Genomic DNA, 17,191 nt, shown 5'->3' on the forward strand with positions numbered 1-17,191 from the left:
GTGTGTGTATCTCACATAGTTATTTGTACGTTATCTCCCCTGACTAGAATGTAAGCTCTTTGGGAGCAGGGACAGGGTTTTTGCCTTTCTTTGTATCCTCGGTGTTTGACAAGGTGTCTGGAACTTAGTAAGCATGTAATAAATGCTTGACTGACAGAGAGACTCTAACCACATTCCTCTGGCTTCTGATTTATCAGAATCACAGAATCTGTACATGAGAAGTCACCCACTGACATTGGTCTCCTTGCTATTCCACAAACAAGACACTCCATCTCTAGGTTCTGGGAATTTTCATAGGCTGTCCCGCATTCTAGGAACACACTCTCTCCTCTGTCTCCTTGCTTCAGGTTCCAACTACAAGAAGCCTTTCCCAACCCCTCAATTCTAGTACATTCCCTCTATTAATTATTTCCTATTTATCCTGTACAAAGCTTGTAGGTACACATTTCTTTGTTTCTTGTCTCACCCTTTAGAGTGTGAGCTCCTTGAGGGCAGGGGCTATCTTTTGTTTTTCTTTCTATCCCTAGCACTGTGCCTGGCACATAGTAGGTGTTTAATAAATGTTTGTTAACTAACTGACTAACTTGAGTCCCTATAGTCCATTTCATACCTGAATGAGAATATGCATTATGTTGTCCCTGAGAAGTGGTCATGCAATCATTATTTGACCTCCCATGGGGGTTAATATACTCATCCCTGGGCCTCAGTTTCCTTAACTGTACAATGAGGAGGATGACTTTGAAGGTTCCTTCCATCTCCAGACCTCTGATCCTATGCCTTTCCAAGGAAGTCTAATTCCACTTTTGAACTATTCTAATTGTTGGTAATATTCATGCTCTGAAGCAAAAGTGCTTCAGGCAAAATTTTGGCATCTGAGTTCTTTATCCTCCACCCCCTCCCAGACTGGTTGCCTAGGATACTGCAGGCAGGTTTTTGGAAGTACCAGGGCTTTGGGAAACAGCTGAAGCCAGTGGCAGCTCCTGGACCAATCTCTGCTGGGATATTTAAGAGAGGCCTTGGAGTAGAAGGGGCTGGTCTATCTTGGCTCAGACCAGCCTGTGTTTGACCCTGAGAGAATGACCTGTAAGAGTGTGGGGAATGGGGGTTTGGGGGAGGGAGCTGTAAATGGCCAAGGCTGATAGGTGCAGTCCATGTTGACATCCGCAGTGTTTGAACCCTGGGTGCTTTCTTCTTGCATAACTGGAGTGTTCTCCAGATAGATGTTCATCGGTGTTTCTGCAGGTACCAAGTCACGATTCCTACAAACCTAAAACATTCATCAAAACGGGGATAGCGATGTTGAAAACTCTCAGGGGTACCTCAATGCTACCAATCTCAATTAGGCCAGCTGAGCTCCCTCCTGACCTCTCATCTTTTGGAAAGTGTGTGGGGGTGGTGGGAAGCACCAGGAGATGGTTACAGCAACATTACCATTGAGGTCCTCCTCCTCCTCCTCTCACCCTGGGTGCCTGGGGGTGAATAATTATATTAGTTCCAACCATGGACTGTGGCTTAGCAGGACCTCTGCTCCCAGAGGTTCTGTTGATGGTCCCTACTCTGCCTCCTCTTGTCACTGCCCTGCAGGTGAGCATCAGGCATGGCACAGGACAGCAGGGCTGTCCCCGGTACTCCTTGAGGAATAAATAGATACAGATGCAGTGAGTACCCCAAGCTGAGGAAAGTATCAGCTTGACTCTGCTACTTCTCAGATCTCTTCTCATTTTCCTCCCAGCCCCAAACCAATCAGCTTCCCCTGAAATGAGAGTGATGAAGCGCAAAAGAACACTGGATTTGGGGCCAAATGTCCTGAGTTAGAATCTAGCCCTGTCACTTATTATCTGTGTGACCAAGGCCCTGTTTCCTTCTCTGGAAAATCAGGGGGTTGGATCAGCACTGAGGGGTCCCTAGACCCTCCAAGGTCGTATGCGAGGTCAAGGCTATTTTCACAATAAACTAAGAGGTTATTTGCTCATTAAAACAACCCCCTCTTTCCAACTATATAATTGCGTGAGGCCTTATTTTTTCTTCATATAGTTAACCAAAACAACATATGGTGACAGATTGAATGCAGAAGCAGATATGAGAATCCAGCTGTCTTCTGTGAAGCCAGACATTAGAGAGATTTGCAAAAGTATGTAAAACAATGCCATTCTTCTCACTAAATATTTTTTGTTTGGGAAAATAGATTTTTCAGAAAAAATGCAATTTATGTAACCATGTAATGGGTTCATTATTGTCATCTTATAATGAATGGATGAATGCATATTTTAATGATAAATTTTAATTTATAACATGGGAAATATAAATTTTTATAATAAAAATTAAAAAGCTCTTTGGGGTCCTCAATGATTTTGAAGGGTCCCAGGATCCAAAAGTTTGAGAACCACTGGACTTGAGGATTTCTGTGGTTTCTTCTAGCTCTAAATTCATGATGGTTTATAATTCTCCACAAAGATCTAACACTTGCTCATTGCACTTTTCAATTTGGCCTTCCAAAAGCTTTTCTGGAGTCTCTCCTTCACCAAATTAGCTCACTAGATAGGGTACTCTAGACATTTTTGCCCAGTCATTCATCTGAACTAGATGACTTCTTTTTTTAATGTAATAAACATTTTTATTTATAGTTTTGGGTTCTAATTTTTGTTCCTCCTTCTCTCCCTTCCCTCCTCCTTCCCTGAGGCGTCAAGCAATCAGATTTGGGTTATACATGTATGATTACATAAAACATTACCATATTAGTCATTTTGTACAAGAAAACTTGATTAAAAGAAAAAAATGACAAAAGTGAAAAATAGCGTGCTTCAGTTTGTTTCATCAATATTAGTTCTTTCTTTGGAGGTAGATAGTATGTTTTATCAATAGGTCTTTGGAATTATCTTAGATCATTGTATTTCTGAGAATAGTCAAGTCATTCACAATTCTTCATCAAACAATATTTCTGTCTCTGCACAGTGTTCTCTTGGTTCTGCTCATTTCACTATACATCAGTTCATACATGTCTTTCCAGGCCTTTCTGAAATCATCCTGTTTGTTATTTCTTATAGCACAATAATATTCCATCACCATCATATACCACAGCTTGTTTAGCCATTCCCCAATGGATGGGCATTCTTTTGATTTCCAATTCTTAGCCACTACAAAAAGAGCTGCTAGAAATACTTTTTACAAATAGGTCTTTTTTCTCTTTTGGGGGATGTCTTTGGGATATAAACCTAGTAGTGGTACTGCTGGAATTAGATGACTTCTCTAGGGTCCCTTCCATCTCTAGATTTATGATCCAATGAATTTAGTCTGTCTGAAATACTGCCCTCTGATTTCCCATTTGCCTGGCATTGATTTTGCCTCAAATTGTTTGTCGTAGCCCACTAAAATTCTCCCTCGCCTGAACTTTGACCACCATCTTTGTCCATTGAAATCTTACCTCATTGGAACCTGCTACCTCAGACCCAAATTTTGCCTGGAGCTTGAAACCTGGACTATTGCTACCTTGCCCCTTGGCCTTATAAAGAAGGTCAGGACAGTATGTCCAGGCAGATGTAATAGAGAGGATAATGGCCAACTATTGATTATCTGAAGGACAGTCACAGAGAGGTGTGAGGTGTGAGTTTGGACATTGGTCAGAAGTTAGACGAGCTATCTTCCTTTAAAGCAGAGTCCAACTGCCACCTCTCCACTCAAAGCCTTTCTTTACTGATCCCCATAAGTAGCATAAGTTTGCAATGTGTTCAACATATATCACTTAATCTTCACAGCGACTCTGTGAGGTGGGTGCCCTATTTATCCCCATTTTGTGAATGAGGCAGCTGAAACTGAGTGAGGTAAAGCAACTTGTAGAGGCTCACAGAGTTAGCAAGTGTCTAAGGCAGGATCCAAATGCAAGCCTTTGAGATGCTGAATGGAACACGTTAGAAGAGTTTCATTTGTTGCTATGTTAACAAAAATAAAATCAATCAGTGGCCAACCCTGTGAATTATCACTTTCTCCAAATTTACCCAGGCAGGTCCTCCCACAATAGGCAGAAAGCACATCACCAGGTCAATATTCAATATACAGGTTGGTGGGACTTGCCAAAACTCCTATTTCACTGGCATAGCCTTCAAAAGTCCAGGGTCCACTGACCCTGGATTCAGGAGTACCTGAGTTCAAATCCGGCCTCAGACACTTGACACTTACTAGCTGTGTGACCCTGGGCAAGTCACTTAACCCCCATTGACCCGCAAAAAAAAAAAAAAAAGTCCAGGGTCACCTCCACACCTTGATGAGTGTGAATGGTTAGTCAGCTTGGGGAAGTCCCTGTGTAGGAAGTCTCTCTAGGAGTACAGACCTACCCCTTCTATGACTTAGTGCTCAACTCATAAATCATTGCCTGAAGCATATCAAGGTTGAATGACTAGCCCAAAGTCACAAGATTAGAGGTGAAATTTGTTTTTCCTGATTCAAAACCCGGCATTCTATCTACTATGACACAATGCCCCTTACTGGAGTATAATCTCCCATTATATTCCATTATTATTATTTTTTAAATTGGACCAGCGAAGAATTTCCTTTACCAATGCAAATCCCTATGTTCTCTGCAATTTATAACCTCAGAGAGTCAGTCACCTAGAACACAGAGAGGTTAAGGGATTTGCCCAGAATCATACAGCCAGAATGAGAGGGACTCAAACTCAGGCCTTCCTGTCTCTGAAGTCAGCTCAATATCTACTTTTCAACTTTGCAGCTTCCATTAATCCCCATTATAAATAAATAACAAAATGGTCCCCTAATGAAAATCAATCCCTTGTGAGTTCATAATGATGTGGGATAGAATTTAGGGTCAAATTGATCATGAGATGTCCCAAAAGAATTACAAAATTCAATGACTCAGTTTCCCAAGTTTTATTGCAATACTGTGAGTGATCACAGGGAGAGAACCAGAAAAGTGGAAAGGTATCTCTCAAATAGTGAAAGAAAAGACAGTTATATTTATAGTATGGATACATTGATTATCAGTCTCATTATAATAATCTCCACCTTAGGGAGGTACAGGGGAGGGCCTGTCCTACTCATTATAATATTCTCCACCTTTGGGAGGTACAGGGGAGCCCTTATCCTAATTTGGAGTTCCTGGGGTCCTAAGCCAACCCCCGAGGCAGGAACCTTTTTCAGTGGAGGTGTGTTTTGGGGGTTTACAAGTCATAAGGTGAATCCAGGAACAAATTTGCGCATGTCTCTTTCTGATTCCCATGCTTCGTTTCAAAACACCTTCATTTTTCATTAGAATTTCTATAGGCTGTCATTTAGGCTAAGGTCATCATGGCCTCTCTCCCTCTATTCCCGTTATGGGCACTGATTTCTGTGGGTAAGAGAACCTAGCATCCTGAATTATAAGTTATCCATTAACTGGGGTCTAACTCCCTTTTTTTTTTGGTGAGGCAATTGGGGTTAAGTGACTTGCCATGGGTCACACAGCTAGTAAGTGTTAAGTATCTGAGGCTGGATTTGAACTCAGGTCCTCCTGACTCCGGGGCCGATGCTCTATCCACTGGACCACCTAGCTGCCCCTCTAACTCCCTTTTGGAGCTAATATCTGAATTAAAGCTTGGGTCTTAGGCTTTTCCATTATCCCCCTTTTGCCTCCTACATCAATATGATATGAGCTAATTTTCCTTAGGCTTGATTACCTCTGGATAAATTAACCTTTGGGTTCTAAAAGATTTCTTGAATTTAGAGACCAGAAAATGATGACTCTCCCCAAATGCAACAACCCTAGACACTGTCAACTTCTCTTTCAATCAATAATGAAACTATCATTTTTTTTTAATGTTGGGGGGAAATCAGCATATGTGTGTGTGTGTGTGTGTGTGTGTGTGTATGGAGAGAGTGAGAGTGAGAGAGAGTGAGAGAGAAAGAGAGAGAGAGAGAGAGAGAGAGAGAGAGAGAGAGAGAGAGAGAGAGAGAGAGCAAACTGGACTTGGAAGCCAAAGGACCTAGGTTCAAATGTGGCTTCTGCCACTTCCTATTTTGTAACCTTAGGCAAATGAAGGATCTCTCTGGGTGGAACTCTCAATTTTCTCATCTGTAAAGGGGAGGAGTTTGGACTGGATGATTTCTAAGGTACCTTTCAATTCTGAATTTCTGAACCAATGACCATCTTGCTCTTCCTACATTCCATGCCCCTGTTTATACAACTCTAAGCACAGTGCCTAGCACACAGAAGGTATTTAATAAATGCTTGTCGATTGTTTATAAGTTTGCATCTTGAGCACCTTTTAGACATGAGCTGACTCATATCTTGTAGTCAGTTATAATCTTGTATTTTTTTCTGCTAGATTTTTGAACAGCCAGACATTTATTATCTTTGTAAAGTATGTGCACTGCCCTAATTTCTACTTTAATTCATTTAAACTAAAATTTAAAACCCTACTGATATCTCCAGATTTTTTATTACTTCCATTTCTAAAAACACCATTTCCTTTTACCCTGACCAGAGAGCCAACCTTTGATATAAAGAATAAAGGGGGGAGAAAATAGGAGAAGAAAAAAAAATTCCTCAGCAAAACTAAGGAACACATCAATAGTATGACAATTTATGCCATATTCCACACTTATAGCCCTCAACTTCTACAGTGGATGGAAGGTGGTACATTTTCCTATCTCTTCTTCAGACCTAGTGGTCAATATTACATAGCATTGTTTCCTTATATGTTGATCTTTTTTTATATAGTATTGTAGTCATGGTATTTATTGATTTCCTGGTACTGTTTATTTCACTCTGTGTCAGTTCATGTAAATCTTCTTAAGTTTCTTTGAATTCTTCATCTTCATTTATTATGGAGCAATAAGATTCCAACATGTGTATGTACTACAAATTCTTTTTTAGTTATTTTGCAACCTATAGACTTCATTTCCATTTATTTGCTATGGCAAAGGATTCTTCTTTAATTCTTTCCATATCTGATCACCTTACTACCTTGTCATGGTCATTTGGGGATTGATTACCTTTTAAAAATAATTAAACATTTAAAAAATTGGTATCCTTTATCTTTCTATCATTGTTACCTCTCCTACTTCCCATCTCTTGTAACATGTATGGTTAAGCAAGATACTGCCAATTACTTTTAAACCCTTCAAATATGACTAGATCACTCATAGAAAAGAAGTGAATCTTCTTGGAAATGAATTGTATTCCCCCCTCCCACCTCCTCCAGGACATCAAGTAATCCAAAGTGTGGATAAGCAAATAGTGCTTTGCTGTGTTTCTATGTGTAGAATGTGTCCTATCTGCAGAATTCAGTCAGTTTAATTGTTTGCTGAACCTGTGCTAACTTGAAGAGATAGTCCATTTGGTCCATTTCTTCTGGGAAAAACACCTATTCTACCTGCAAATGGAAGGACAGAGAGAAAGAAACAGACAGACACAGAGTGAGACAGACAGAAAGAAAGAGAAAGGAAGGGAGAGAGACAGAGACAGAGAGACATAGACAGAGAGAAATAAAGAGACAGAAAGAGAAAGGGAGGGAGAGACTGACAGAGACAAAGAGACATAGAGAGAGAGGCAGCTTGTGCTCCCTGAATAGGTCTGAATACCTTGGGATTATTTCCTTGGGTAGCATTGTGTGCTCTTTCTGTCTTTTTCTCTGTCTCGCTCTGTTTCTGTCTTTGCATCTGTCTCTCTGTTCGTGTCTCTGTCTGTCTCTGTCTGTCTCTCTGTCTCTGTTTTTTTCTCAAGCGCGCGCGAGCACGTACACACACACACACACACACACACACACACACACACACACACACACACACACACACACACACCTCCAAGCCCCCAGATAAAGGCAGAACTTTGGCAAAACACTTTAGTGTTGGCTCTATCTCCCTCTTTTCCGGGGACTCTTCCCCCTCAATTCCTTCCCTCCAACTGCAATTTCAATTAGTATACTCATACTAACAGAGGCTTATGGTAAATGCTTATAAAGACAAAGTAAATGTTTAAACCAAAGATAAGTAAATAGATTTTCCTCTACTCAGAAGAAAAGGTTTCAGGCTTTTGTGTAGAAACCCAAGGGAAGAAAGGAGATAGAAGAAAGAAGATAGAATACCTCCCCACTGCAGTTGGGGTAGAGGGATTTCAGCAACAAGGAATTTGTTTAGACCCTTCTCATGCCTGATTGTTCCAAACAGCCTTGTTTCCAGAGTCTTGGCCTGCTTTCTCTGTGGCTGCTGCCTTTCCTGGCTACATGCTGATTCTTGTGGCCTCCACTTTTCTAGCTCTGTGTGTCTTCTAGGGTTCTCATCAGGAACTGGGTTCCTTTTTGAGTCTGACTTCTGTCATGACTGATTGAGCTGATTTTTAATGGTCACAGGGGAGGAAGGACACAGCCAATATTTGCTTGACCTCTGGCGTTATTCCCTTTCAATATTTCATTAAAGGGACTTATTCACACCTCTAATGAATCATCTGGCCCTGGCCACACATTGTTACAGTTAGTGTAACACTTTCTTATTGGCCCCAGGATAGAGTTCTGGGCTCAGGACCAGGAAGACTTGAGTTCAAATTGTACCTCATCTACTTAGTGGCTATGTGACCTTGGACAAGTCCCTTAACCTTTCTTAGCTTCAGTTTACTTATATGTGAAATAGTAGTAATAGCACTTACCTTGCAGGGTTGTTGTATCAGGTGAGTAGATAGATATAGAGAAATAGAGATAGAGACATATATATATAATATAGATTGATATATATGTATATACCTATATCTCTATCTAAAATGAATGCTTATTGATTGGTTGATGAACATTTAATAAATATTTACTAATATATTAAATGCTGAATTACCCTTTTTATTTCCTAGGTAATCTCTCCCATCACTCACAAATGCTCCCATTTGTAGATTTTGCTCTAGCTGATCTACTTGCTGTCTCCCACTACCCTTTTCTACCTTTGAGTTGTCCTTGGTTATATCTATCTATATCTATCTATCTATCTATCTATCTATCTATCTATCTATCTATCTATCTATCTATCTATCTATCTATCTATCTATATCTCCTCTATCTCTCCATCTATCTATCTATATCTCTCTCCATCTATCTATCTAATCTATCTATCTATCTATCTATCTATAGATATATTTAAATCACTGCCTATTATTAGGTCCAGAGCTTTAAAAGACCAACTTTTTTATCTATGTGAAACTGGTCAAGTCTTTTAACTTGCTCAATGCAGCAGACCACTTTCTAAGAAGATAAATTGCAAACTAGTGCTTAGCATAAGCCCTGGCACATAGTAGGTGCTTAATAAATGCTTGTTGAATGACTGACATTGTAAGTGCTTAGAAAATGCTTTTTTATCAATTCATTCAAAAGAGTTCTATGAACAGTATATAATAAATGCTTACTATGTACGTGGTACTGTTTTAGGCATTGAGTGCACAAATTTCTTTCTTTCTTCTTTTCTTTCTTTCTTTCTTCCTTCCTTCCTTCCTTTCTTTTTTTTAATTTAAAGACAAAAAAGTCCCTGATTTTGAAAGGCTTAAATTCATTTGGGGGGAGTTGTCAACTTCCATCTAGGAGACATTTTCTGCATTGGGAATTCACTACTATGCTGAAATCACAGGTCCAGATGAACAACAAAAAATGCTATTTCCTAAAATAGATTTCCAACCTCTTTTACACAGGAATGTTCCTCTTTTGCATTTATTCACATACAGAAAAATAGCTAAAGAAGCCTTGAGACCATATCTCCTTGGATAATAATATGTTCACATTGTTGCTATGCTTGGGAGGAAGAAGGAAATAATAGTGTCATATACGGGGGAGTGAAAGGAGGAAGAAAGAAGTCCCCTAATTGGTTTAAGCCAAATGGGGTTAGTCTGGGAAGGGTTCCTAGTGGGAATAAACCTTTGTCAAAAGATGGAAGGAGGGGAGAGTCATGATTCAGTGGAGAAAAAAAAAAGTATTCTAGGCAAGGAAAATTGCACCAAGGACAACTCAAAGGGAGAAAAGGATGATGGGATGTGTGGTAGACAACAAGTAGATCAGCTAGAGCAAAATCTACAAATGGGAGCATGTATGGGTGATGGGGGAGATTACCTAGGAGATGAAAAGGGGGAAGTCATCATTTAATGTGTTAGTAACCATTTATTAAATGTCCATCAACCAATCAATAAGCATTTATTTACTTATTATAAGCCAGCCACTGTGCTGCATACTGGACATACAAAGAAAGGTAAAACCAATCCCTGCCCTCAGGGAGCTTACATTTTCATATAAAGAAGATACACACACACACACACACACACACACACACACACACACACACACACACGATTCATGCAGAAGAATTACAAGGCAACTGGTAGCTGGGTGGGACCAGGGAAAGCTTCCTGTGGAAGACAGGATTTGAACTCTTCTTTTTTTTTGGTAGGGCAATGAAGGTTAAGTGACTTGCCCAGGGTCATACAGCTAGTAAGTGTCAGACTGGATTTGAACTCAGGTCCTCCTGACTTCAGGGTCAGTGCTCCATCTACTGCACCACCTAACTATTCCATATAATCTTCTTTAAGGGAAGAGACTGTCTTTTTTCATATTTGTATCCCTAGGCTTAATACAGTACCTGGCACATAGTAAGTGCCTAATAAATGTTGATTGATTGATTGATAAAGACAGACAGGGCAGTCACACAGATGGGCAAAGAAATGTCATGGGTGTGAAACACCAAGTAAGACAATATGACTAGACTGAAGAGTAGGTGGAGGGTAGTGATTCTTAAGAAGATTGGAGAGATGGGAAGGGGCCAGGTTGGGAAGGGCTTTAAAAAGCTAAACAGAGGATATTATACTTAATTCTCAGTATGAGAAATAACAAGGGAATAATAGGGTGTAGGGAGATGACATGGTTAGACCTGTGCTTTGGCAAAGTCACTTGGGATTGAGGTAGGGAGACCAATTAGAAGGCTGTTGCTTACTGAAGGCAGCCCATCTCACTTTTAGATAGCTATAATCATTAGGAAGTTTTTCTTGATACCAAGCCACTTTGTGACTTCTGCCCATCACTTCTACTTCTATCCCCTGGGCCAAGAAGAACTGGTCTAATTCCTCTTTCAAGTGTTCAGTTGTTTCAGTTGTGTCTGACTCTTTGTGACCCTATTTGGGGTTTTCTTGGCAAAGATACTGGAGTGGTTTGCCATTTCCTTCTTTAGCTCATTTGACAGATGAGGAAACCGAGGCAAACAGGGTTAAATGACTTACTCAGGGTCACACAGCTAGTAGGTGTCTGAGGTTGGATTTGAACTCAGGTCTTCCTGACTCCAGGGCTGGTGTTCTATCCACTGAGTCACCTAGCTGCCTCTTCCACGTGACACCCCTTCGAAAACTAGAATATAGTTATTAATGCGTCCCCAGTCTTCTGGGACTCCTTATTTCAAGGTAGATTAGCTGCTGCTTGCCATTTAATAGTCTGAGAGAGTTGTGTGGACTAGAGAACTGAGAAGTTAAATGACTTACCCAGGGTCACACAGCCAGCATGTGTCAGGCTGGTGGCTTTCTATCTATATCCCCTTCTGCCTTTCTCCACATACTGAAGATAAAATTAAACGACAACAACCCAGTTAGATGTCCTCAGTTACTTTCCCACTAACTCCTACATGCCTTCCCTTTCTCTTGTCTATCTCCCTCCCACTGAAGAGACTAAATAAATTAATTCTATGATTCAGCTTTGACTTTACTTCTACATGCAAAGCAGGGGCCATTTCTAGAGTGTGTAATTTAGCCCAGTGCCTGGCACATCAGAAATGCTTAATAAATGCTTGTTGAATGACTAGCTGACTAACAGGGAAAAATGGGGAGGAGAGGCTGACAACAAGTCTATATTTTTAACATGGTTTCTCTGTTCTGTCTTGTCAAGATTTTTTTTTTTGCTAACAACAGAACTCGCTCCCCCTCACTCTGTTCCCCAATCACTAAAGCCTAGTTTTGTCAGATCCCTTTGTAACCACCCTCAATAGCTGCTTCTTAGGTTGCAAGGCCCGCAAAATAAAATGCATTTTCTTCCAGGTTGAATTTTAAGAACAGGAAAGACAAGTATAACAACTTATATCAGACCAACCAGTCAACAAATATTGATTCAGAGTCTACTCCCAAGAGAACACTGTGCTATGAACAGTGAGGAATGCAAAGCATAATATACATATATATATGTATGTATGTATATATATAGGCTTTTTGCATACCTTTTTGCCTCCCACTTCTATCATCCAAAATATTAACCACCCCTCCCAGATTCGTGTCATCTGCAAAGCTAATTAACATGGTAGTCATTGATAAATAACATAGAGAATAGGGCCAAATATAGTCATGAATGATTTCCCTATTCACCTATCCAAAAGATAATTTCCTCCTTGCTCCCCTAATTTGCATATGATGTCATTTTTTACTTCTAAGACATTTCTCCATTTGAAGTTCATTTCTGTACCCAGTGGTTTATATACCTAATCTGGCCAAATGGCTTTCTAGTTTTTACAGTATGGAACCAGAGACCTCCCTTTGGATTGATCTTGACTTATAAATCAACACCCTTTGGGTCCAGTTGTTCAACTGGTTCAGATTCTAGGGAGAGCAAGTAGCTAATTTTTCAACAATGCACGTGTAAGATGCTAAGGGCAGGGGAGCTAGGTGGCACAGTGGATAGAGCACCGGTCCTGGAGTCAGGAGTACCTGAGTTCAAATCCGGCCTCAGACATTTGACACTTACTAGCTGTGTGACCCTGGGCAAGTCACTTAACCTCCATGGCCCCACAAAACAAACAAACAAACAAACAAACAAAAAAGATGCTAAGAGCAAGGGTGGCAGTACTGTAAGTGGAAAGGAAGGGACAAATGCAGGCAACCTTAGGAAAGATGATGCACCAGTGTTTGTTTACAGATTAGGTATGGGGGCAAAGCAAGGGAATGATATTTTGCTGAGTGACAGACATACATTCCCTGCACACACATTCCATTTCCTACCTCCTTATAGCTCTCTGGCCTCAGGCATCCCCAGTTCCTGGAACATTCATTTTCTCCTGTCCTCTGCGTCTTGGAATACCAAACTGCCTTAAAGGCTCAGCCCAGAGATCATTTCTCCTACTGGAGAACATTTCTGATTCCCTCAATTGGTCTCACTCATCTCACACCCAATAATTGAGATTTATTTTGCACCTACTTTTTAGTTTGTATATGGGGGCCACCTCCAGTCATCTTGACCTATGCCTTTCCACTGGACTCGAATGACTCTGGAGGAGAGAGTGTAGGATAACGGATTTCCAATGGTTTCAGCTCTAGAATATTCACTAGGGAAATGAAACCAGCATTTAGGAAGCATGTCAGTGTCTCTTATCAGGGCCCTGCATCATATGACTATTTAGACTTTCACAGCTCTACCTCAAATCCAACTCACTTGCAAATTAAGACATCACCCTCCTGATGTCATTGATCCTCTTTGAGAACAAAGAATGAAGAACAGTTTGTATATGTATCATTTTCATCTCCTCAATAGACTATAGTAACCTCCTTGAGGACAGGGACTGTTCCCACTTCTCCCCTTATTATTCTAGCACCTAGGAGAGGGCCTTGAATAGAATAATTACTTAATAGATCCTGGTTGAACTGAATTGAATATTGGTGATGGTGTTGAAAATAATTGTTATTTCTGGTTCTGCTTTATGCATTTGGAAATGTAATTCTGTTTCAATTATGGAAGGGCATCAAACTGTTGAGTTCCAAGGGAGAAGAGAATATAAACACAGACATTGGGAGGGATTGAGGAAAGGAACTAAAGAGGAATGGAAATTTTCCCCATAGACCATTGATTAGACTTTCTCCTATTATCTTTCTTCTTTTTCTGTGGTTTATTCCAAACTGAGAGCTCATGCAGATTTTTGGCTTGGAGAAACTTTGGCAATGTCTCCTTGAAAAATAATTACCCTGTATTTCTACTGTAGGCTAACAGATTTCCAATGGTTTCAGTTCTAGAATATTCACTAGGAAAATGAAACCAGTATTTAGAAAGCATGTCAATGTTTCTCTCATCAGGGCCCTGCACATGTGACTAATTAGACCCTAGAATTCTCTGTTATTATAATTAATTATCCCTTTAGCTGTAATTTTTTGTAGTACTCTCAGATTTATTACAAATCTTCCTCACACTAGTCCTATAAACTAGATCTGGAGGGGGGGTATGCTAAATTGTAATTATATTTTTGCTAATTAACAAACATTTTGGGGGACAGCTAGGGGGATAAAGAACGGGCCCTGGATTCAGGAGGACCTGAGTTCAAATCCAGCCTCAGACACTTGACACTTGCCAGCTCCATGACCCTGAGCAAGTCACTCAACCCTCATTGCCCCCATAAAAACAAACATTTTTTCTCCTCATTTCTCCTCTCTGTGAAAAATTAAAGAAAAAAAGAAAAAAAAACCCCAAACCTTCAAAACAAATGCACATGGTCAAACAAAGCTGATTCTCACATTGGACATGCCCCAAAGATTCTCTCTCATTCTGCTTTTTAAGTCTATCACCTCTCTGTTGGGAGGATAGTAGCATAGTTCAACATTAGTCCTCTGGAATCGTAGTTGATTATCGCATTGATCTAAGTCCTGAAGTCTTTCAGAATTATTTTTCTTTATGATGTTGTCATTATCTGTACTCTGCCTCAATTACGGAAGTTTTCTCAATTTCTTCCCAAACTCCCCACTTTGTTCATTCTTATGGAACAATAATATTCCATTAAATTCATGTATAACATACCAGGCCTGGAGTCAGGAAGACTCATCTTTCTGAGTTCAAATCTGTCTGCAGACACTTACTAGATGTGTGACCTTGGGCAAGTCACTTAACTCTGTTATCCTTAGTATCTTTATCTGTGAAAGGAACTGGAAAAGGAAATAGGAAACCACTCCTGTATTTTTTCCAAGAAAATCCCAAATGGGGTCACAGAGTCAGAAATGACTGAACAACACATTCATATATCACAATTTGTTTGACCATTCCCCAATAGATGGACATTCCTTTAGTCCCCAGGGTTTTTTTTTTGCTAGTATAAAAAGTAAATTCTATAAATTTTAGGGTGTATGTATGTTTATGGATATGTGTTGTAACAATTGGAATGATGCCACCTGCTAGAGACTTACTGTAGAAAAGCTCTGCCATGAAGTGAAGGTCTTTGAGGGCAAGACCAGGAGTCTTTTCTTTGGCATCAGGAAGTGACATTTGCTTGTGGGAGGAAGAAGGGGGAGCCTGGCGCTCTAACTGGGGCTCTTTTCCTGAGGACGCTGGTGAAGAAGGGAGCTAGAAATGCGCTCTCCCTTTAATAGATAGGAATCTAGGCCTTTTCTCTCTCTCTTAATAAATGCTTAAAAGTCTAACTCTTGCTAAAGCTCATAATTTATTGGCGACCACTCATTAGATATTTTAGACAGACTAGCTAGAATTTTAGTCCTTAACAGTGTGTAAGTATGCGTGTGTGTATATGTGTGGGGGGAGGCTTCCTTTTTTTTTTTTTTTTTTTTTAGTGAGGCAATTGGGGTTAAGTGACTTGCTCAGGGTCACACAGCTAGTAAGTGTTAAGTGTCTGAGGCCAGATTTGAACTCAGGTACTCCTGACTCCAGAGCCGGTGCTCTATCTACTGTACCACCTAGCTGCCCCCTGGGGGCCTCCTTTTTTGATCTCTTTGGGATATATTTCCAATAGTAGGATCTTTGGTCTGCAGGTTAAACTTTGAAGGCATAATTCCAAATTGTTTTCCAGAATGGCTACGCCAATTCACAGATTTACCAAGATGCTTTAGTGTGTCTATTTTCCTATACTACCCCTAATACTCATCATTTTCCTCCCTTATCATCTTTTCCAATCTGAAGGGCATGAGGTGGAACCTCAGAATTGTTTTTATTTGAATTTCTCTAATTCGTGTTATGGAACATTTTTTTTCTTATGGTTGTTGATAGGTTAGATGCCTTTATTTGTTTGTTTAGTTGTTTATTTAGGGAAAACTGCCTGTTTCTATCATTTGACCATTTATTTATTGGGTATGACTTTTATCTACATCAATTTAAATTAGGTTCTTATATATCTTGAATATTGGACCTTTATCAGAGAAACTTACTGCAAAGGTTTTTTTTTTTCTTCCCAATTACTTGCTTTCCTTCTCATTTTAACTGCATTGGTTTTGTTTGTACAAAAATTATTAATTTTTTTATAATACAAAACTTGTCCATTTAATCTTTTGTGATGCTTTCCATCCCTTGTTTGATTATGAACTCTTCCCTAACTATAGATTAGGAAGATAATTTGTTTTTTGTTTCCTTAATTTGTTTGTGCCTAATCTTTTATTTCTAAATTATACATTCATTTGAAGTTTATCTTAGTATATGCTGGAATATATTGGTCTATAGCTAATTTCTGCCATACTACTTTCCAATTTCCCCAATAGTTTTTGCCAAAAAGTGAGTCCTTATCCCAGTAACTGGAATTTGGTGCTTTAATAAATATAATGCTACTATGTTTGTATACTTCTGTTTATTGTGTACCTAATATGTCATACTATTGATTTCTCTATCAATAATCCCTTGACACTGATCTTTTCTTTCTTTACATGAATCTTGTTACTTTTTTTCTAGTTGTATAAAATAATGCTTTTGCAGCTTGGTTGGTATGGTATTGTTCTGGGCTGACCCTTCCTCAGGCCATTCCTTGGTAGGTAAGGTTTGATATTAGAATAAAATGAGACTCTCTGAAGTCCTTAAACTCTTTACAAAAGATTACTTAGCAATAGCACAAGGATATTCGAAAAGGAGAGGCATTGAGAACACCAGAAATTGATTCAGCTGAGTGAAACTGTCTTGCCTGACTTGCCCTTTGGGCTCCACCAGTGAAGCATGAGAGAGGGTGCCTGTTCTGAACTCAAGTAATCAGGGCATGATGTCAACAGCCTGAACTTTTAGATCCCTTTCCCAACTAAGTCTTGAGGAAGGTCTCAAAACCTTTTAAGTAAAACTTAGCCTAACTTGTATGGGGAAGGGAGACTGAAAAAGTGAGTTAATTTTTGGTAATATTATCCCTTTTATTATATTGACCTGGTTAGATAATAGTATAGTTAGGTGGATTTGGAAATGGTCAAATGCTTGGAACTAAAGAGTAGCCATTAATGGACTCAATGGAAACTCATAGAGAGGTCCTTTGTGGA

General features: G+C 39.7%; 1 protein-coding gene across 1 annotated transcript in view; it reads left to right on the top strand.

The window, feature by feature from the left end:
* The first annotated feature begins 1,500 nt into the window (after positions 1-1,500).
* Positions 1,501-17,191, top strand: part of CFAP54 (cilia and flagella associated protein 54) — a 347,358-nt gene continuing 331,667 nt past the window's right edge. The window contains exon 1 of the mRNA XM_043967706.1: positions 1,501-1,584. Coding sequence (XP_043823641.1) covers positions 1,501-1,584 — 84 coding nt within the window. The remainder of the gene's footprint in view (positions 1,585-17,191) is intronic.

Source organism: Dromiciops gliroides, chromosome 5, assembly GCF_019393635.1.
Source record: "Dromiciops gliroides isolate mDroGli1 chromosome 5, mDroGli1.pri, whole genome shotgun sequence".
In the NCBI taxonomy this organism is placed as follows: Eukaryota; Metazoa; Chordata; class Mammalia; order Microbiotheria; family Microbiotheriidae; genus Dromiciops; species Dromiciops gliroides.